This window comes from Lissotriton vulgaris, chromosome 1_1 (assembly GCF_964263255.1).
Source record: "Lissotriton vulgaris chromosome 1_1, aLisVul1.2, whole genome shotgun sequence".
Lineage (NCBI taxonomy): Eukaryota > Metazoa > Chordata > Amphibia > Caudata > Salamandridae > Lissotriton > Lissotriton vulgaris.
The window spans coordinates 1873681128-1873697180 of record NC_141685.1 but is presented as its reverse complement, the minus strand read 5'-3'; the positions used below and the strand labels follow the sequence as shown (position 1 = coordinate 1873697180).

At 42.4% G+C, this 16053-nt stretch overlaps 1 protein-coding gene across 8 annotated transcripts in view; it reads right to left on the bottom strand.

Annotated features, from left to right (window-relative positions):
* Nucleotides 1-16053, bottom strand: part of ST7 (suppression of tumorigenicity 7) — a 579549-nt gene that overhangs the window by 291965 nt on the left and 271531 nt on the right. For all 8 annotated transcript variants that reach the window (XM_086919396.1, XM_086919395.1, XM_086919397.1 and 5 more), the window contains exon 2: nt 9602-9684. In XM_086919396.1, coding sequence (XP_086775522.1) covers nt 9602-9684 — 83 coding nt within the window. The remainder of the gene's footprint in view (nt 1-9601; nt 9685-16053) is intronic.

The following is a 16053-nucleotide window of genomic DNA, read 5'->3' as shown; positions in this document are numbered from 1 at the left end:
GTCACTCACAGGTTGCATATAAAAAAAAAAAAAAAAAAAGGAAAAGATATGGTGAAAGGTGGGAGCCACGAACCAGGTGCAGGGGGGGGGGGCCACAGTGAGACGTAGGCCTTCCTGCGGCGTGGCGGAAATCCTACACTGGTTGGCTAAGAAAACACACCGGCGGGCGGTGTGTAAGAGGATGGCCACTCACTTTTGAATGCCGCACGGCAGGGTGACGTGGCGGCATAAAGGAGGGGAGTAACAGGAGGAGACGGCACTCGCGGCCCAGACCCGGCCGGACGGCAGGGCGCAATTTGGTAGCGAGCTGGGGACCTAACTCCCGACTGGAAAGCTCCCCTCCGCAACACGCAAAGGGCGTGGTCAACCAACCACTGGAGCACCAATAGACTGGCAACAAACTGGTTTGGGTACAAGCCCCATTTTCGAACTAAGGAGGGCACAAAGAGACTGACACCCGCTATCACAAGAGGGTGTCAATGTGTAATATGCCAATTATGATTGATAATTATGATTGATGAGTAATGTTCGAAAAATGGAAGATTGCTTGAAACCAGTTTGTGTTATTAATATGTCTTTGTTTATTAATAAACTGCGGCCAACAACGACCACTAATGATACCAGGTTTTGTTGGCTGACATTATTTCCCACCTTTGGCAACAGCAGAATGCGGGGCCGGTAAGTATGGAGACTGGGGTCCCCGCTGAATAGGCACATACGAGGGTTATTGCAGAGGCCGCCGCACCCGCCCGAAGGGTGGGGGAGGCTCGAAGGCCGGCGCCATAACCCTCATGGTGCCACCAGCGGGGGTAAACTGGTTCTGGGCGCTTCGATGCGCACAGGAACCAGCGGAAGCGGGGTGCGCACCAGCCACCTGACCGGAAATGACCTGTTGACCTGAGCGCCCCCAAAGGGCGCCCAATGGTCAACCTGGCTTTGTTTGAACCCCCCAATCAGGGGGACTCACCTGAGACCTGCATGGAGGGCTCAAGAGGATTTAAGCGACGCCGCCCTCCCAGCAGAAGCACATCGCATTCGAGGAGCTGGGAGAACGGCGCGACAGCAACAACGACTGAAGCCCACCCACCCACACCTAAGGAACAGCAAAAGTCGCAGTGCTGGATAGGGGGAAGGGTGTTAGCGGAAATCCTACACTGGTTGGCTAAGAAAACACACCGGCGGGCGGTGTGTAAGAGGATGGCCACTCACTTTTGAATGCCGCACGGCAGGGTGACGTGGCGGCATAAAGGAGGGGAGTAACAGGAGGAGACGGCACTCGCGGCCCAGACCCGGCCGGACGGCAGGGCGCAATTTGGTAGCGAGCTGGGGACCTAACTCCCGACTGGAAAGCTCCCCTCCGCAACACGCAAAGGGCGTGGTCAACCAACCACTGGAGCACCAATAGACTGGCAACAAACTAGTTTGGGTACAAGCCCCATTTTCGAACTAAGGAGGGCACAAAGACACTGACACCCGCTATCACAAGAGGGTGTCATAATGTGTAATATGCCAATTATGATTGATAATTATGATTGATGAGTAATGTTCGAAAAATGGAAGATTGCTTGAAACCAGTTTGTGTTATTAATATGTCTTTGTTTATTAATAAACTGCGGCCAACAACGACCACTAATGATACCAGGTTTTGTTGGCTGACATTATTTCCCACCTTTGGCAACAGCAGAATGCGGGGGCCGGTAAGTATGGAGACTGGGGTCCCCGCTGAATAGGCACATACGAGGGTTAAGGCCAACCCTACTCTAGCCTAGGGAAAAAAAAACAATAATACCATCACAAGTCGCCTACAAAGAACGAGTTAATTAGGATATTTCTCTGTAACTTGTTCTTAAATCAGAGGCTATAGGTCTTTCTTTTTCCTCCTAGTCTCAACAGTATTTTTAGGCTTATACTGATGATGAAATAAGAGTCAAGCAGCATGCTACTATTTATAAAAATAAATTACTTTTATCATACAAATCATTTTAAATCACATTCCAATAAAATTAAACATCCGTAAATCCAACATAATCCCTTAACATAAATCTAGAAGCACAGTTTGAAGAGGATATTACCCAGGTAATCCGCAGTATGCCTAGTAAAAAGTCTCCCGGGCCAGATGGCCAGGCGAGTCACTTATGATGATTATGCTAAGATCATTGGCACACACCTCAGGTCCATGTACACAGAAGCACGGAGCCTTGGAGAATTACCCCCATCACTACACGAGGCACTCATAGTGACTATACTCAAGCCTGATAAAAAGGCTACTTTTTGCGACTCATATCGACCATTGTCGAGCCACTTTGGAAAGCAACTTCATGTTAAAGTTGTTCAGAAAGCATTGTTTCAAGACAAATTAGAACAACAATTTAAGAAACCGGTCTGCAAAGTTGAGAAACTACTACAACTTGGTAATTCAGCATTCCTTCCTCCTTCGCATCCCTCTAAAACTAGGTGTGTAAGCTGCACAATGATGGTCGGCCCTTTGTTCCAGCCTCGCGGTCTTGACTCTTGTAGTTCTACAAAAGTACTGTGTCCACTTCAAAGGATTTCTCCTCCGAACCTTTGTCAAGAGAGGCCACCAGCCACCCAACAAGCACCTTCTGCTTTCGGAAGAGATACAGGGAGGAGGGTGGTTATTATGGCCGGCTACATTCTAACCTAGTTTTCCAATATTTCTCTCATGAGGGTCAGTACCCTACTCTGGTTAATGGTGGATTATGTTTTAACCTTCCATTTTTCCAAGAGCTTGTCGACTCTCCAGAATCTAGAGCCTTCACACTTTAGCTTCCATTGTCTCCTCTAATGTGATCACTCACCCACTTAACGTGTTCATCTAACCATTTACAAGGCACATACCATATTTAAACTACTTTTAACTTTTACTATTCAAAATCTGTTGTAATGGCTAGCAAAGCCATGGTCTCAGTCTAAGGAATCTAAAGAGGCTGGAATAAATGTATGCAATGTAAAGTAAATACACAGTTAGCAACCATCTTTACCCAACAGTATTCTGAAATTTAAAGACATTACAATTATTTTCGTATTAGCAAAACCAGAGCGATAATGCATCAATAATTCAGATTAGAATTAATAATGCAGTATGCTGCCAACTAAATGTATTTTGAGCTTTGAGGGGATAGCATCAACCACAAAGAGGCATCTGGCTGTTCTTTTTGCTATGCTGAACATATTTTATTCTTTGCACCCGGTTATGTTTATATATGATCAATCTGGAGCCTATTGGGGGATTGTAAAGCTGATGATCTGACTGCAGTAACTGGTGTGACATAGTGCTAGTAGGCACTGTGCCCGTTTTCCTATATCCGCCTGTCACAGATCCAAGTCACTGCAGACCTGCACCAGCACTCCAGGCGGATAGAACAACATTTGCATCAACCAAGACATTGGCAGGTGTGTCAGATTTGTGAATTATGCAAAATGTCCCCCGGGAGCTACAGCTTATGGGGATCACTGCACTGATCTACGTCAGACCTGACCTAAAATGAACTGGCATATTAAAAGGAAAAAAGTTAATCGCCCAGAACGCTCCAATGCCTCCTGTTCCAAATGGTCCATGCTAATTGAAATATTCACACGTCACATGAGGCCAAGAGGCTCAGAAGGGTCAAGAAATTGAGTCCTTGATTGTTTGTCACCCAAAACTTCACAAAATGACAACAAGCCTTGGTTTTGTGTTATGGATATTGTGTTCAAATTAAAGATTTTAAATTCAGTCTCGGTGGGCCTCGAGGCTATTTGTTTTTTAAAAAAAACAACCATATCAAGTTTAAATTAATCATCAACACATGTACAGAGATTGGAACACCTTGTTAGCTGCTGCCTATGTGGTAAAGGAGATATTGGTTGCACCATGTTCCAGAGGGAATGTAAGCTTAATAGATAAACTCAGTTGTGCTGCCTCTGATGAGAAGTCCTAGATATAAGCAGAAAGCTGTAACAAATTCTTCTCAACGTACAAGGCCGGCTCTAGGCTTATGGTGGCCCTGGGCAGGGAGCGTAGGTAGGGGGCCCGGAAGAGGGGGTCCGGGCGGAGCGCGCAGGCCAGTAAAGAGGGGAGGGGGTCAGGGAGTTTAGAAGTGGAAGAGAGCCGGAGGCCGCCAAATCCCTGCCAGGGGCCACCACGTAAATATGTATGCATCCTCAGAGGATTAATATATTAAGGATATATATTGGCGTGGTGGCCCCTGGGGTTTGGTGGCCCTGTGCAGGTGCACAGCTTGCACATGCCTAGAGCCGGCCCTGCAACGTATTTCGCTCATGAATTCAGTATAAATGGCGCCACCGCCCCTAAGTTCAGCTTTACAACTGAGGGGTTTGTAATTCTGCCTTCCTTCCACCACTGTGTGGTGAGTCCACCATGATGCTTTACAGGGAGATTTCTATACCTAAGAGAGACTCCTCTTCTGGGCAGGTGCAAGGGGCCTCCAGAATGTATGAAGATGCGAAACTGGGTAACTCTGTGCTTCATTTGTAGGGCAATAGGTTGTCAATGTGAGGCCAGTTTTCTGGCAAAATAAGAGCAATAGACATTTAACCAACAAGTCAACGAGACAACATCCAATGCAGAAATCAAACAGTGTGCCTTAAATAAAATATGTTCCTACAGTACCCCTTGCACCACATTGCAGTGATGGGCAAAATTGTTTATTTTTCCATTAAATTCTGTGAAATTACAGGAATGCATAAAATGTGGTTTGCTGGTATCTTATGTGAAATTTTCATGCAAGGGTGTACCACGCGTAAAAATACAAGATAGCCTTCTTGTAAGATTATAAGGCCAAAAAACCGAGGATGGCTGCCGACAGATTGTTAAAAGACAGGTCATAGCATTAAATGTATTCATTTTTATTTCAGCATAGTTGAGCGGGTCATTTTTGGCATTAGTACCTTGAAAAATGATAAACAAATCATTAAAAAGACCATTCTGCATTAAGGTTCTTGTGAAGATATCCATTTTCACTTTGTTTTTCTGCTTTAGTTTTCAGCATTTTGTTGTAACCATGTGTGTGGCACAATGGTCAGCCAAGGTTGTTGTTTAGGACAATTTGCACTGTGCACCACACTCTGCATCCACTGATAATGATTGATGTTAGTCGCATTTTTATGTATGTCTTGTCTCCATTTCTTTTCAAATAATTGATTTAGGTGCATATCGTAGGTTACAAAGCCACCCTCAATTACGCACACCTTAAGGTGTGTGCGTACACTACACATTCTTAGGGTCGCTTTCGACCCCAGCAGCACTGGTCCTGAAGAAAGCCTCCTGACACAGAATTGATTGGCTGAAACATGTTGACAATTTCACTTTCTTTGGATATGTGAGATCATTTTTTCGCTTCAAGATCCACCCTTGATTTTAATCCTGCCACAGGAACTCTTTATTAAAATTATCCTTATCTGACCAAGTATCCTTGAGGGAGTTTAAAGGTTCACACCCATTAAAACTCAGTTGTTAACCACAAAAAATCACGCTCCAATGTAATCAGGCGGCATAGCACACCTAGGAGGCATTTGGTCCCCTAGGTGAGAACCCGATGATAAATCATGCCACCAACTAGGTTGGGGGGTTTGGGGTTTGGGGGGGGTGAGGGTTCTTTAAAAAACAGAATCGGTTTTCCTCCCGGGAGACAACTCATTGACTAACAGGATGTTGGTAGATTGAGATTTCATTTAGCTCGTTCTTTTTGTTTGTCATACGTGCCGAGGGAAGAAGAATGAGCTTCGTCGTTCCTCACTCTCGGTTTTGTTTGGGACAATTTTGTTGGAAATGCTCATCTTTGTGTGGTATTCCTCAGATTATGCCCTCTTTTTCTAAACTCGTTTTTTCTGGCCAGCGGACCCTGGGCTGTTTACTGATGGTTAATTGCTTGTGGTCCCCTTCTCTTAACATGTTATAATTACCATACCCCTAAATGGCAAATTTAATGTACTTCTACATCCCTAGTATATGGTACTACTTGTACCAAGGGACTGTACATTAAATGTCACTAGTGGTCTACAGCACTTGTTTGTGTACAAAACTAAAGTACCACTGTAAAACAGGTTTCCAGGCATACCACTGCAGCATGGGTGTGCAGTCTTATACTGTCATTATAGCATTTGCCAAGGCGGAACCTTCTTTTTGAAAACGAATCAGTCAGGGTAGGCACTAAATGACCATAGTACTGGGTGCATGGTACTTATAAATTAGGACATGTATATATATAATATTTTACAAGTCCTGGCAGTGAAAAATCTACAAAACTGTTTTTCACTGTGGCAAGTCTGGTTAAATTTGGTTTGGGAATAGCTAGGAAAATGGTCTAAGGACCAATTTGAATAGTAATTTAAAACCCAACGTAATGGTTAAGTTGGATTTTATATTACAATTGTGGAAATTACGCCCTTAGAAAGTTTTTCTGACTTCCTTGCCAAAATGGCCTGAAGGCTGAGACCACACCTTTTCTGGGCTTCAAACGATGCCTACCTTGTCACTAGCAGATGAAGTTCACACCTAGGCTGCCTCCTTGTAGTCATTCTAGTCAGACTGCCACCAAACCCAATGGGGGCCAGATCGGGGGCTGACCAGAACTGGTTTAGGAGGTGGTCAGAGGATTGCCTTCTACCCACTGGTTGGCACTGGGCATAAAAGAGGACTCCACAGACCACTCCTCAAAACACTCCTGGATCTGGAGTGGAGAAGCGTGGCTCAGTGGTTAGAGGCGGCAGACCCAGAAGCTGAGATCGGCCGTGGACCAGGGTTCGATTCCCCGCCTCGGCGGGTCTCGGGCTCAAAAATTCCACGGAGTCGACAATTCTCGCTCTGGTGCCTACTCGACTCACGGGGTCACACTCTGCGACTCTGGGCAATAGCTTGCTTAATCTACAATACGGCCCCTCGCGGCGGGATGCCTGGCTTTCACCTTGTGGATACCTGGCCGTGGTATCTCACAGGGGAATACCAGGACGGGTTCCCTAAGCAAGCGCCTTGAGGCCCCTGGGTTAAAGCGCGCTATATAAATCGAAACACATTTACATTTACATTTACATCTGTTAAGCAAAGGAAAGACTGCACTGCTGTGAGAAGAACCCAAAGAAAGAGTGTACATTCTTGCCTTGTACACAGGACCCATGAGGTAGCAGTTAGAGTCAGTGGCTAACCATCTGTTTGAGTTATAGGGGCAGAACAGCTTTCAAAAGGGATATCTCCATGCAACTGTCCAGCTGACTAACTCCAACATGACCTGCCATGGACCCTCCTGCTGAACTCAGTTGGAGTGAGTCCTAAATCCAGAAGTTGCCCACCCCTAGGTTCTGGACACTTGGTTCTGGACAGTTGGCTTGTCTGAGAGTGTATTCCTCATGTTCCCAAACAGCAAGAAATCAGACTTAGAAACCTTTTGCCAACTTTCTGCGTGGAGAACTGATGGAGACCGGGATCACCATCGGAGCTGCAGCGGTTGCCGTCGAACCCCTCTGGTCTGCCTCAACTTGCCAATTTTCCACACTGAATGAGATTCCGACTTCCAGGAAAGTTTGTAAGTCCGAACAAAGAGGGCTTCATCAGGACCAATGCGCTTGCCCTGCAGATGACTCATCGATAACCACTTTTTTCTCCATAAAAGTTTCTAAATAAGAAGGTAAACATTCCAGCGGGATGAACCGGTTCCAGTATCCAACCGGCAATCCATTGCAGTCGGCCTTAACTTTTGACATTCTCCTGTTCGAGCGTGACCTGATAACCATGGTTGGTGCTTTATGCCTTTTGGTGCTATTTTAAATTCAAACATTAAAATATAATATCTCTGGATCTACTTATTGGATTTGTCATTTTGGTGGCATTTTAATTTATGAAAATATACTCAATTATTAAAAAATAGATAGATAGATTTCTTTTGCTGTGTTTTCACTTTATTACTATTTGAGTACTGCATAAATACTTTACGCATTGCCACAAAGTTAAGCCTGACGGCTTTTTGCCATGCTACCAAAGGGTCAAACACAAGATGTTTTAGAGACTTTTGCTGTCCCCCCACTCCCCCCTCCGCCCCAATGAGGTTTACGATTATTATTTGAGTTGGGGTCTCAACCTCTTCAACTAGTACTCCAATTTCTTAATTTTTTTGTATCCAGTTTTCGGGTCTCCTGCATTTCATGCCTGAATCCTGGTTGTTCAAGAGCTCATAAGAGCATTCCATCGATGGAGACTGGGAATCACAGCTTTGTTCTTCCTGAATACTGAAACCTTGTTCCAAGGTTGGTGTAAAAGATTCAGGGGTATGTGTATTCTGTAATGTAACTTCCAGATGGTGCACCTTTTACAAATCACTAATGTTTGGAGTGCAAGTATTACTCTATTTTAAACAAGGTAAAGGCTGAGCGCACCCAATGTGGCTAGCAGAACTATATTTGAAAGTAGGATGAGGCATAAAGCCAAAGCATGTTGAAAAAATTTTTGCGAGACAGGCCAAAGCGTCTGTTGACAAAAGATTATACACCAGTGGATATCTGGACACATGCTCATTTTAAATAGTACAAATACAATGCTATAGACCAATTCTACTCAGGAAGAACGACGGTGTAGGTGTTTATATCTAGAACTTTACTGAAGAGATCGAGGCACAACAGACTGTTTAATAATGCAGATTGTTGGGCTGTCCCACTTACAGGTGGTTTATTTCACACTATTGTCATATGGATGCCCATCATAGGAATGTGTGTAGAGTATTATCCTAAACTACAGAGGATTGGTCATAGGGTCTGACACAAGGTGTCCTTTTAGTGGTAAAAGTATGCATGCCAACCTCTTGACTTAAAACGGCAGGTCGAGCAAAGTCTTTAAGAGCGTAATCTCATTTAGATGAATTGGGCGCGTGTAGCTTGTTGAATTACTTCAAGCCCACAAACCCTATAGGACGGCATCTCCATATATAGGATGTCCTCAGTAATGTAATATGCGAGGTCATAAGCGGTGCATGATTGAACACAAGTTCTAGTTAATCCACTAAAATATAATTGGAAAATGTCAGTAGTTTTTTGTTTTTAAAACATTAGTTCTTATCTCATTTCAACACTTAATTATAACGTAATTTGTTCAGTAAAATATAAATATACACACAGACCTATTTAGAGGTTTGATTACAGAGCTAAATACATTCAATAGGTCAGACAGAATTAACTCTTTAACTTTTTGATTTAGCAGCAATGTGTGCACTGAAGGCTCACCAAGTTACCACAAATCAAGTAGACAATATATAATGACACATTCAAATTGCTATATTGCACTGTACTGCTACTTATATAATACTTTTCAGACCAGAAGAGCACTAGTTTTTGCACATTATTATACTTATGTTGCACAAGTAAAACCTGAAAAAAGCCGTACCTGTTATGGTGATGAAATATAAGAGTATGTGTTTAGCTACGTTGTTAGTATTTGTATACTGAACCGTTTCCTTTAATATAATCTGATGGTAGGTAGGCTGTTTGCCGGGTGTTAAGCATCGTGTGCATGTGCTGACTTTTACAGAGCTTGACTTCTACACTAACGAAATCCATTGCAATGATTAATTTAAAAAAAATCTGTTTCAATACTCACCAAAATAAGTCCTGAGATTAAGGATGACGTGCCAGTTAGGGCAACATAGAACTTGGGAGTTAAAGTGTTCAAAAACATACTCACTGCAAAAAAACAAAATAAGAAAAATTAGTCATTTTACGCGCATTTGAAAACTACCGGAGAAGGCTTCGTCTGCATCTGAAGCACTTCCTAATCAGAGGCAATACGGAACATTTGCACTACACAATAAAAGCAAGTCAATAATTTAGAAAATTCACTTATATGGTGGTGCAAGCAGGATTTCGATCCTAGAGAGGCGGCATTTCTCGAAACTCTAGATTGTCACATGTTTGAATGATATAACAAGAGCAGGGTTCCAATCACCCTGCTTCTAGAACAATGGGACTATCTTGTTCTGCACTCAATGCATACATGCCAACATTTCGAACCAGGAAAGAGGGGACAGTGAAAAACGAATTGGGGTAATTTATTTTCCTTATTCATTAACATTGAAATGGGAAATTTTATGCGGGAGATAGCTAAAAGAAAGATATTTTGGCTTTAAAAAAATCGAAAGTCTCCCGCCTGAATTCGGGTTGTTGGCACGTCTGACAATTGGTGAAACCCTCTGAAGCAGGAGGTTAGCAGGAAGGATGCAGACAAGAGGTCTCATTCCCAAGGCCATCTGTTAAATGGACACAAGGGCAGTTTGTTAAGAAACAACAACAACCATTTTTTAATGAGGCACCTCAATGATTAGTCCACCACTGGCTCATTATGCTGTTTCAGAGGCTGATTAAGGCTTGCTCTCACGAGCCAACCACGTGGACGCAAGGAAAAACATCATCTCCAGCTGTGTTTGTAAAGATATTGCCCGGTTCTGGTAATTTGATGTCGCTAAGAGGTAGATATTCATTCAACTCAACTTAAAAAGAGTGGGTTAAACAAAAAAAACTATCTTCCTCTTCCTTTAACAAATGAGAAATGGGCCCTTGCTTGGTATGCTGGAAATCCCCAATTAAAGTCTGTCAGGAAAGAGTTGATCTGCGAGATCAAGTTAATGGCAAACCAGTACCACTATTATGGACTACACAATAAGGAACTGATTTTGCACCTCCCTATTAATGAACACAAAACAAATGTATGCATGACTTTATAAAAAGAACAAAGGAGTAGTGAGTGACTGCACTCATCTGACAGTCACAAAGGGGGGAAAGAGTTTCAGAAGTTCCCCAGACATCCCCACTGCTCTTCCTCGCGGTCTTTTTGTCTTTGCGCCCACATCCATAATGCAATGTAGGTGCAAGGAAAAGTGTTTCGTTCATTGGTATGAACCCTCATGAAAATGAGGCTCATATTCTGACTATTCTAACCTCACAGTGAGAGTTGCCCTTCATCTCTGCAAGTCCAATTAATTTGGGCTTTAGAGGGGCACCAGGCAAGAGTGTCCCCTCTCGCCGCTTTTGTTTGCCCTCTTCAAAGAGCCCCTTGCATGCCATAGCAGACAATCCAAAGACGTTGTGGCATAAGGAAGTCACTCTCAAATCTATAGATGTTCTTCTCACCCTACTCTCATGCCTCAAGTAGTGTTTCGCCTCTTGCAATCATTCAAGCTAAACTATGAGAAGTTATAAGCCTTAAACCTATCTCTTCCACAGGGTGAGGATGAAAAATTGGCAGAATCCCTCCCATTCTGAAGGACTAAGAAGCACATTGAGTGCCTCAGGTGAAATGCACTCAATGTCCAAAAGACCTATTTGTTCCCCCCCCTCCCTCTCCTCCACCCCCCGCCCCCCCACCCCATCCCCGATTGCCACTATAAACCGCGATTTTGAAACCTTGAAAATGTCCTGGATAGAAAAGATCAACACTATTAAGACGAAAATTCTCCCGAGAATATAATATTTGTTTCACTCCTTCTCAATATGGTTTGATAGACCCTACTTAAATCCTATCCAAAAGCACCTCTCTGGGTTTATATTATAAAACAAACATTGGTAAAGCCAATAGGTCTTTTCTATGTGAGATCAATGGCTCTGCCAATGTTTTCTTAACTTTGATGTGCAGCATGGTTGAAAGTAATTTTTTCTTAAAAACACTACGATGCTGTAAATGCTGCCCCCCTCAAAGCATTTTTTTCAAACCATGACGCTGAACTACATAGTTAAAATTAATTGATAAAGTCAAATATTAGCAATATTTGGCTTTTTTTTTTCGACTTAAGAATAAGTTTATGAGAGCACTGTATATATTTTGGCACAAACGTATTCGCATATCAGCAAACCTATTAGCATACAGTTAACTTTATCACTATGTTGTTAAAACTGTCAGCTTTTCAAAAGGCTATTGGTAGTTGTTAAGTATATCAGCATGAGATTAAATGTCTCTGCGTACCACTAAGCTTATTAGCATATCATTAAGTATATCAGCATAAGAAGATCAAACGCATCAGCGTGTCAATACAAATACCAGGCCCATTACAACTGGTAGCCTTAACTTTTCAGCGTGTCTTTCTCAGGCTCACCATGCCATCAATGCATCATAAGGGAAACAAAAGGGGTTAGGTCCTTTATGTGGTGAGGGCTAGACCTAATATCAATAGTAAACAACACGAAATGCCCAAACCACAGTGACTCAATACATATTTGTTACAGGGTAAGAAACCAATTTATTGTCGCTTCCCTAGACACTACCATTTTGTGTCAGTCATTTTATGTTTTTATATTTGCAAAAAATTTCATAGCAGAAAAAAACATTTAGATTCAAATGTTTACAAGACTAAACAAACTTCAAACATAAATTAAGGGCTAAAGTTATTTACACGTTTAGAAACATAATCACACACATTAGAAATGTTCTCACATCTAACATTTAACAAAACATTTTTTACAAAAATAATAAAACCATTTTTATCACAAACAATGAATATCACAAACACTAAATGAGAGAAAATAAGGGTTGGGAGAAATATAAGTAAATGGATGACTTGTATATATTTCAAATGCTGGACCAGCCGGTCCTAGTATTTATGAAACAATGAAGCAATGAATTGCTTTTCATGTTTTTTTGATTAATTACAAACAAACAAAAACTACTATTTGTATTTATGGGACTACATGCCCCAAAATGCATCAGCATAGCTTTTGCAATAGCAGCGGCCATCTTTTCCTGAGAGAAACTTGAATCGAGCAAGTCAGAGCAGCGGCTACAGCAGCAGGTATGTGCCCCTTCTGCAACCACACGCGCTCGCTCATAGTCGAATTAGTAAAATTATCCCACTAAGGCTGCCTCTTTGCTTTTTCTTTAGAACGGTGACATTTATGACGTATTACGTATGAACAAGAGATCGGAATAAGGTAGGCAACTGGCTTGTTTGGAATCTTCTGAGCTAGTGTGATACATCATGCACACGCCGCTAAGCCCTTAAATGTTGATTTCTCTTTTAGCATAGAACTGAATTTGATGGTTACGCCGCTATTAATTGATCCTGCGATAATCCGGCATCACCTTAACAATAAGGTACGCTTTCATTTTTTGACTCTGACTTGGCCAATGACGGCATGATCGTAATTAACAACGTAAATCTAAAACGACTATAAAATCTCTTTAGGGATCCCTGGTGGGCCACGTAATTCATTAAAACGGACCTTAACAAGACTCGCCCTGAAAACTCATTTTTAACAACTTTGGTATGTAGCACACGGCGTTTTACAGCTACCTCACGGTAATAAGGAGCCCACACACTAGATTAAGTAAAATAATGTTTTTGTATCCCACAGATACAAGATACATACAGCCCTGATGACAGACCAGTGACTTCATGCCTGGTCTAGAAACGCGTCGGCAGTGTTGTTTGGGAGTTACAAACTATTATTGTTTCATAAATACTAGGACCAGCTGGTCCAGCATTTGAAATATATTTAGTCATCCATTTACTTATATTTCTCCCAACCCTTATTTTCTCTCATTTAGTGTTTGTGATATTCATTGTTTGTGATAAAAATGGTTTTATTATTTTTGTAACAATTGTTTTGTTAAATGTTAGATGTGAGAACATTTCTAATGTGTGTGATTATGTTTCTAAACGTGTAAATAACTTTAGCCCTTACTTTATGTTTGAAGTTTGTTTAGTCTTGTAAATATTTGAATCTAAATGTTTTTTTCTGCGATGAAATTTTTTGCAAATATAAAAACATAAAATGACTGACACAAAATGGTAGTGTCTAGGGAAGCGACTAAAAATTGGTTTCTTACCCTGTAACAAATATGTATTGAGTCACTGTGGTTTGGACATTTCGTGTTGTTTACTATCAATGCATCATAAGGCCATAAAAAAGTAGGCTTTCTTGGAAAGTGTTGCCATCTTCTTAAGTGTAAGTGTGTAACTCAAAGTGTTACAGTACCATTAAAAGGATCAGCGTGGCATGCCATAGGGTCTTCGTTTCATATATAATATCAGCTTCTGAATGGTAGTATCAGTATAGTATTAAATGCACTTTTGTGCATTAAATCCTTTTGTGCCTTAAACATAATAGGATTTTGCATAATGTACCAGAATTTTCTTTAAAGCATCAGCGTATAGGTGCAGTTTAAAGTTTAGATGTGCTAGCAGGGACATAAAAACCTATCAGCGGATACTTAACTATATTACTATGCGCTAAAAACGTATCGCGTAGAAAAGGATTCAACAGCACGTTGTCAACAAGCAACGGAGTGGGAGTGACTGTGGCAGGAGTGACTGTGGCAGAAGGGACAGTGGCAACAACAAGCAATGAGTGAGGTACAAGGTGGGAACGATGGGGCAACAATTACTGGGGCAGGAAGGACGAGGCAACAAGCAACGGGGCAGGAGGGACAGGCTACAGGGCCAGAGGAATGGCAAGAAATGATGGAGAAACAAGCAGCTGTGCATGAGGGGGCGGGAGGGACATACAGGGCAACATGCAACAGCGGAGGGAAGTAAAATAAGTACCTCAATCCAAACACATGCAGTGGAACACCACTAATAAAGACATTATTTAGTACTTGGTCCAGGCTCCTTCGAAGAGACAAGCATATGAAGAGAAAGGGAAACCGGCACATGCTGACCAATGAGAAGAGGGTAAATGAGAGTGACGTGAAGCCAACCAACAGTACGTAATGGACGGACTCTAAGACTTTTTTTAAAGTTCAAGTAATAAAAGATCTTGAAAGAGACAGTGCATGCACTGTCTCAGACAAGACCTAATAAAAAAACTAGATTACCATTAGAAGCTTCAAACTCAAGACAGAAGTGATGGAGTCTTGCTCCTCCTAGTATCCCCCACTGTTATGAAGCAGCCCACTTTAGAATAGATGTGGAATGATCTAAAGCGTAATCTGACACGAACTGGATTCATACAGTCCACACAACATTACGCAGACCCACTGGGATTTAACGTGGGTTGAAAAGAAAAATAGAATTCCCGATATGCCTACCCGAACACTCTAGTTAGTACCACTCTGAAGGTGTGGGATAGGTTTGTTGAGGCCAGTAGTTTCACTACTTAGCCCGCAACCTATACTCCTGTCCAGTTTAATGATGAATTTATACCAGCTATAGGGGAACAATCATTTCAACAATGAGGGAGCGGGAGATTAAAAATGATTTGCGACACGTAGCAGGCTATTTCACCCCAAACTTTGAGCAATAACAAAGCCGAATTTCAACTCACTTGAAAGGGAGCACCAGTGATGTACACGGCTGAGACACTGGATTACTCACCTTCGCATCTGACAGGCGACCACTAGAGAGCGGACGCCTTTTGAGATCCATTCCCCCAAGCTGATGGGTTATAGAGGCATGTCTAACCTTTTGCTAGGCATTACTCACGGCAGAGAAACCACAACATTGGAGGCATAACAGGGAGTAGGAACAAATATTAGGCAAGCAAATTTTCAGCAAGCAGTGGGCGTGTCTGGGAGAATATATATACTCATCTTCCACATGTAGAGCAAACACGGGAATCCACTATAAAGTATAGTATTGATGGCAGCATACCCCTCCCTGTCTTCATCAAATATTTCCTAATGCAAACCTCAAATGCAGGAGGGGATGACAATGACGCTACACTTGAAGAGCCATGCCTTTTGGGAGGAGGTGACCACCACTCTCTAGGGCACAGCTTTCCAAACTATTCATGTTGGTGACACACTTTTTGGAGACGTATCATTTTGGGACACAGTAAGTCAGTGTAGCGAGCGAGCGTAGCTAGTGAGCCCGATCCACTTAAGGGGGGTTCTCCAGCAGGAAGAAAATTTTAAAATATAAGTGGGCAAATGGTGAATTTTCAAGCAAATTTGAGACCATGAGGTTGAACACAGGCCCCTGCAGCGGATGACTTTGTCCACTGAGCCACGAGACCTGGCATACACACATCTTTCCCTCTCTCTCTCTCTGTCTCCTTCCCTCTCTCTATCTCTTCCTCTCTCTTTCTCTCTCTCTCCCTCTTTCCCTCTCCGTCTCCCTCTGT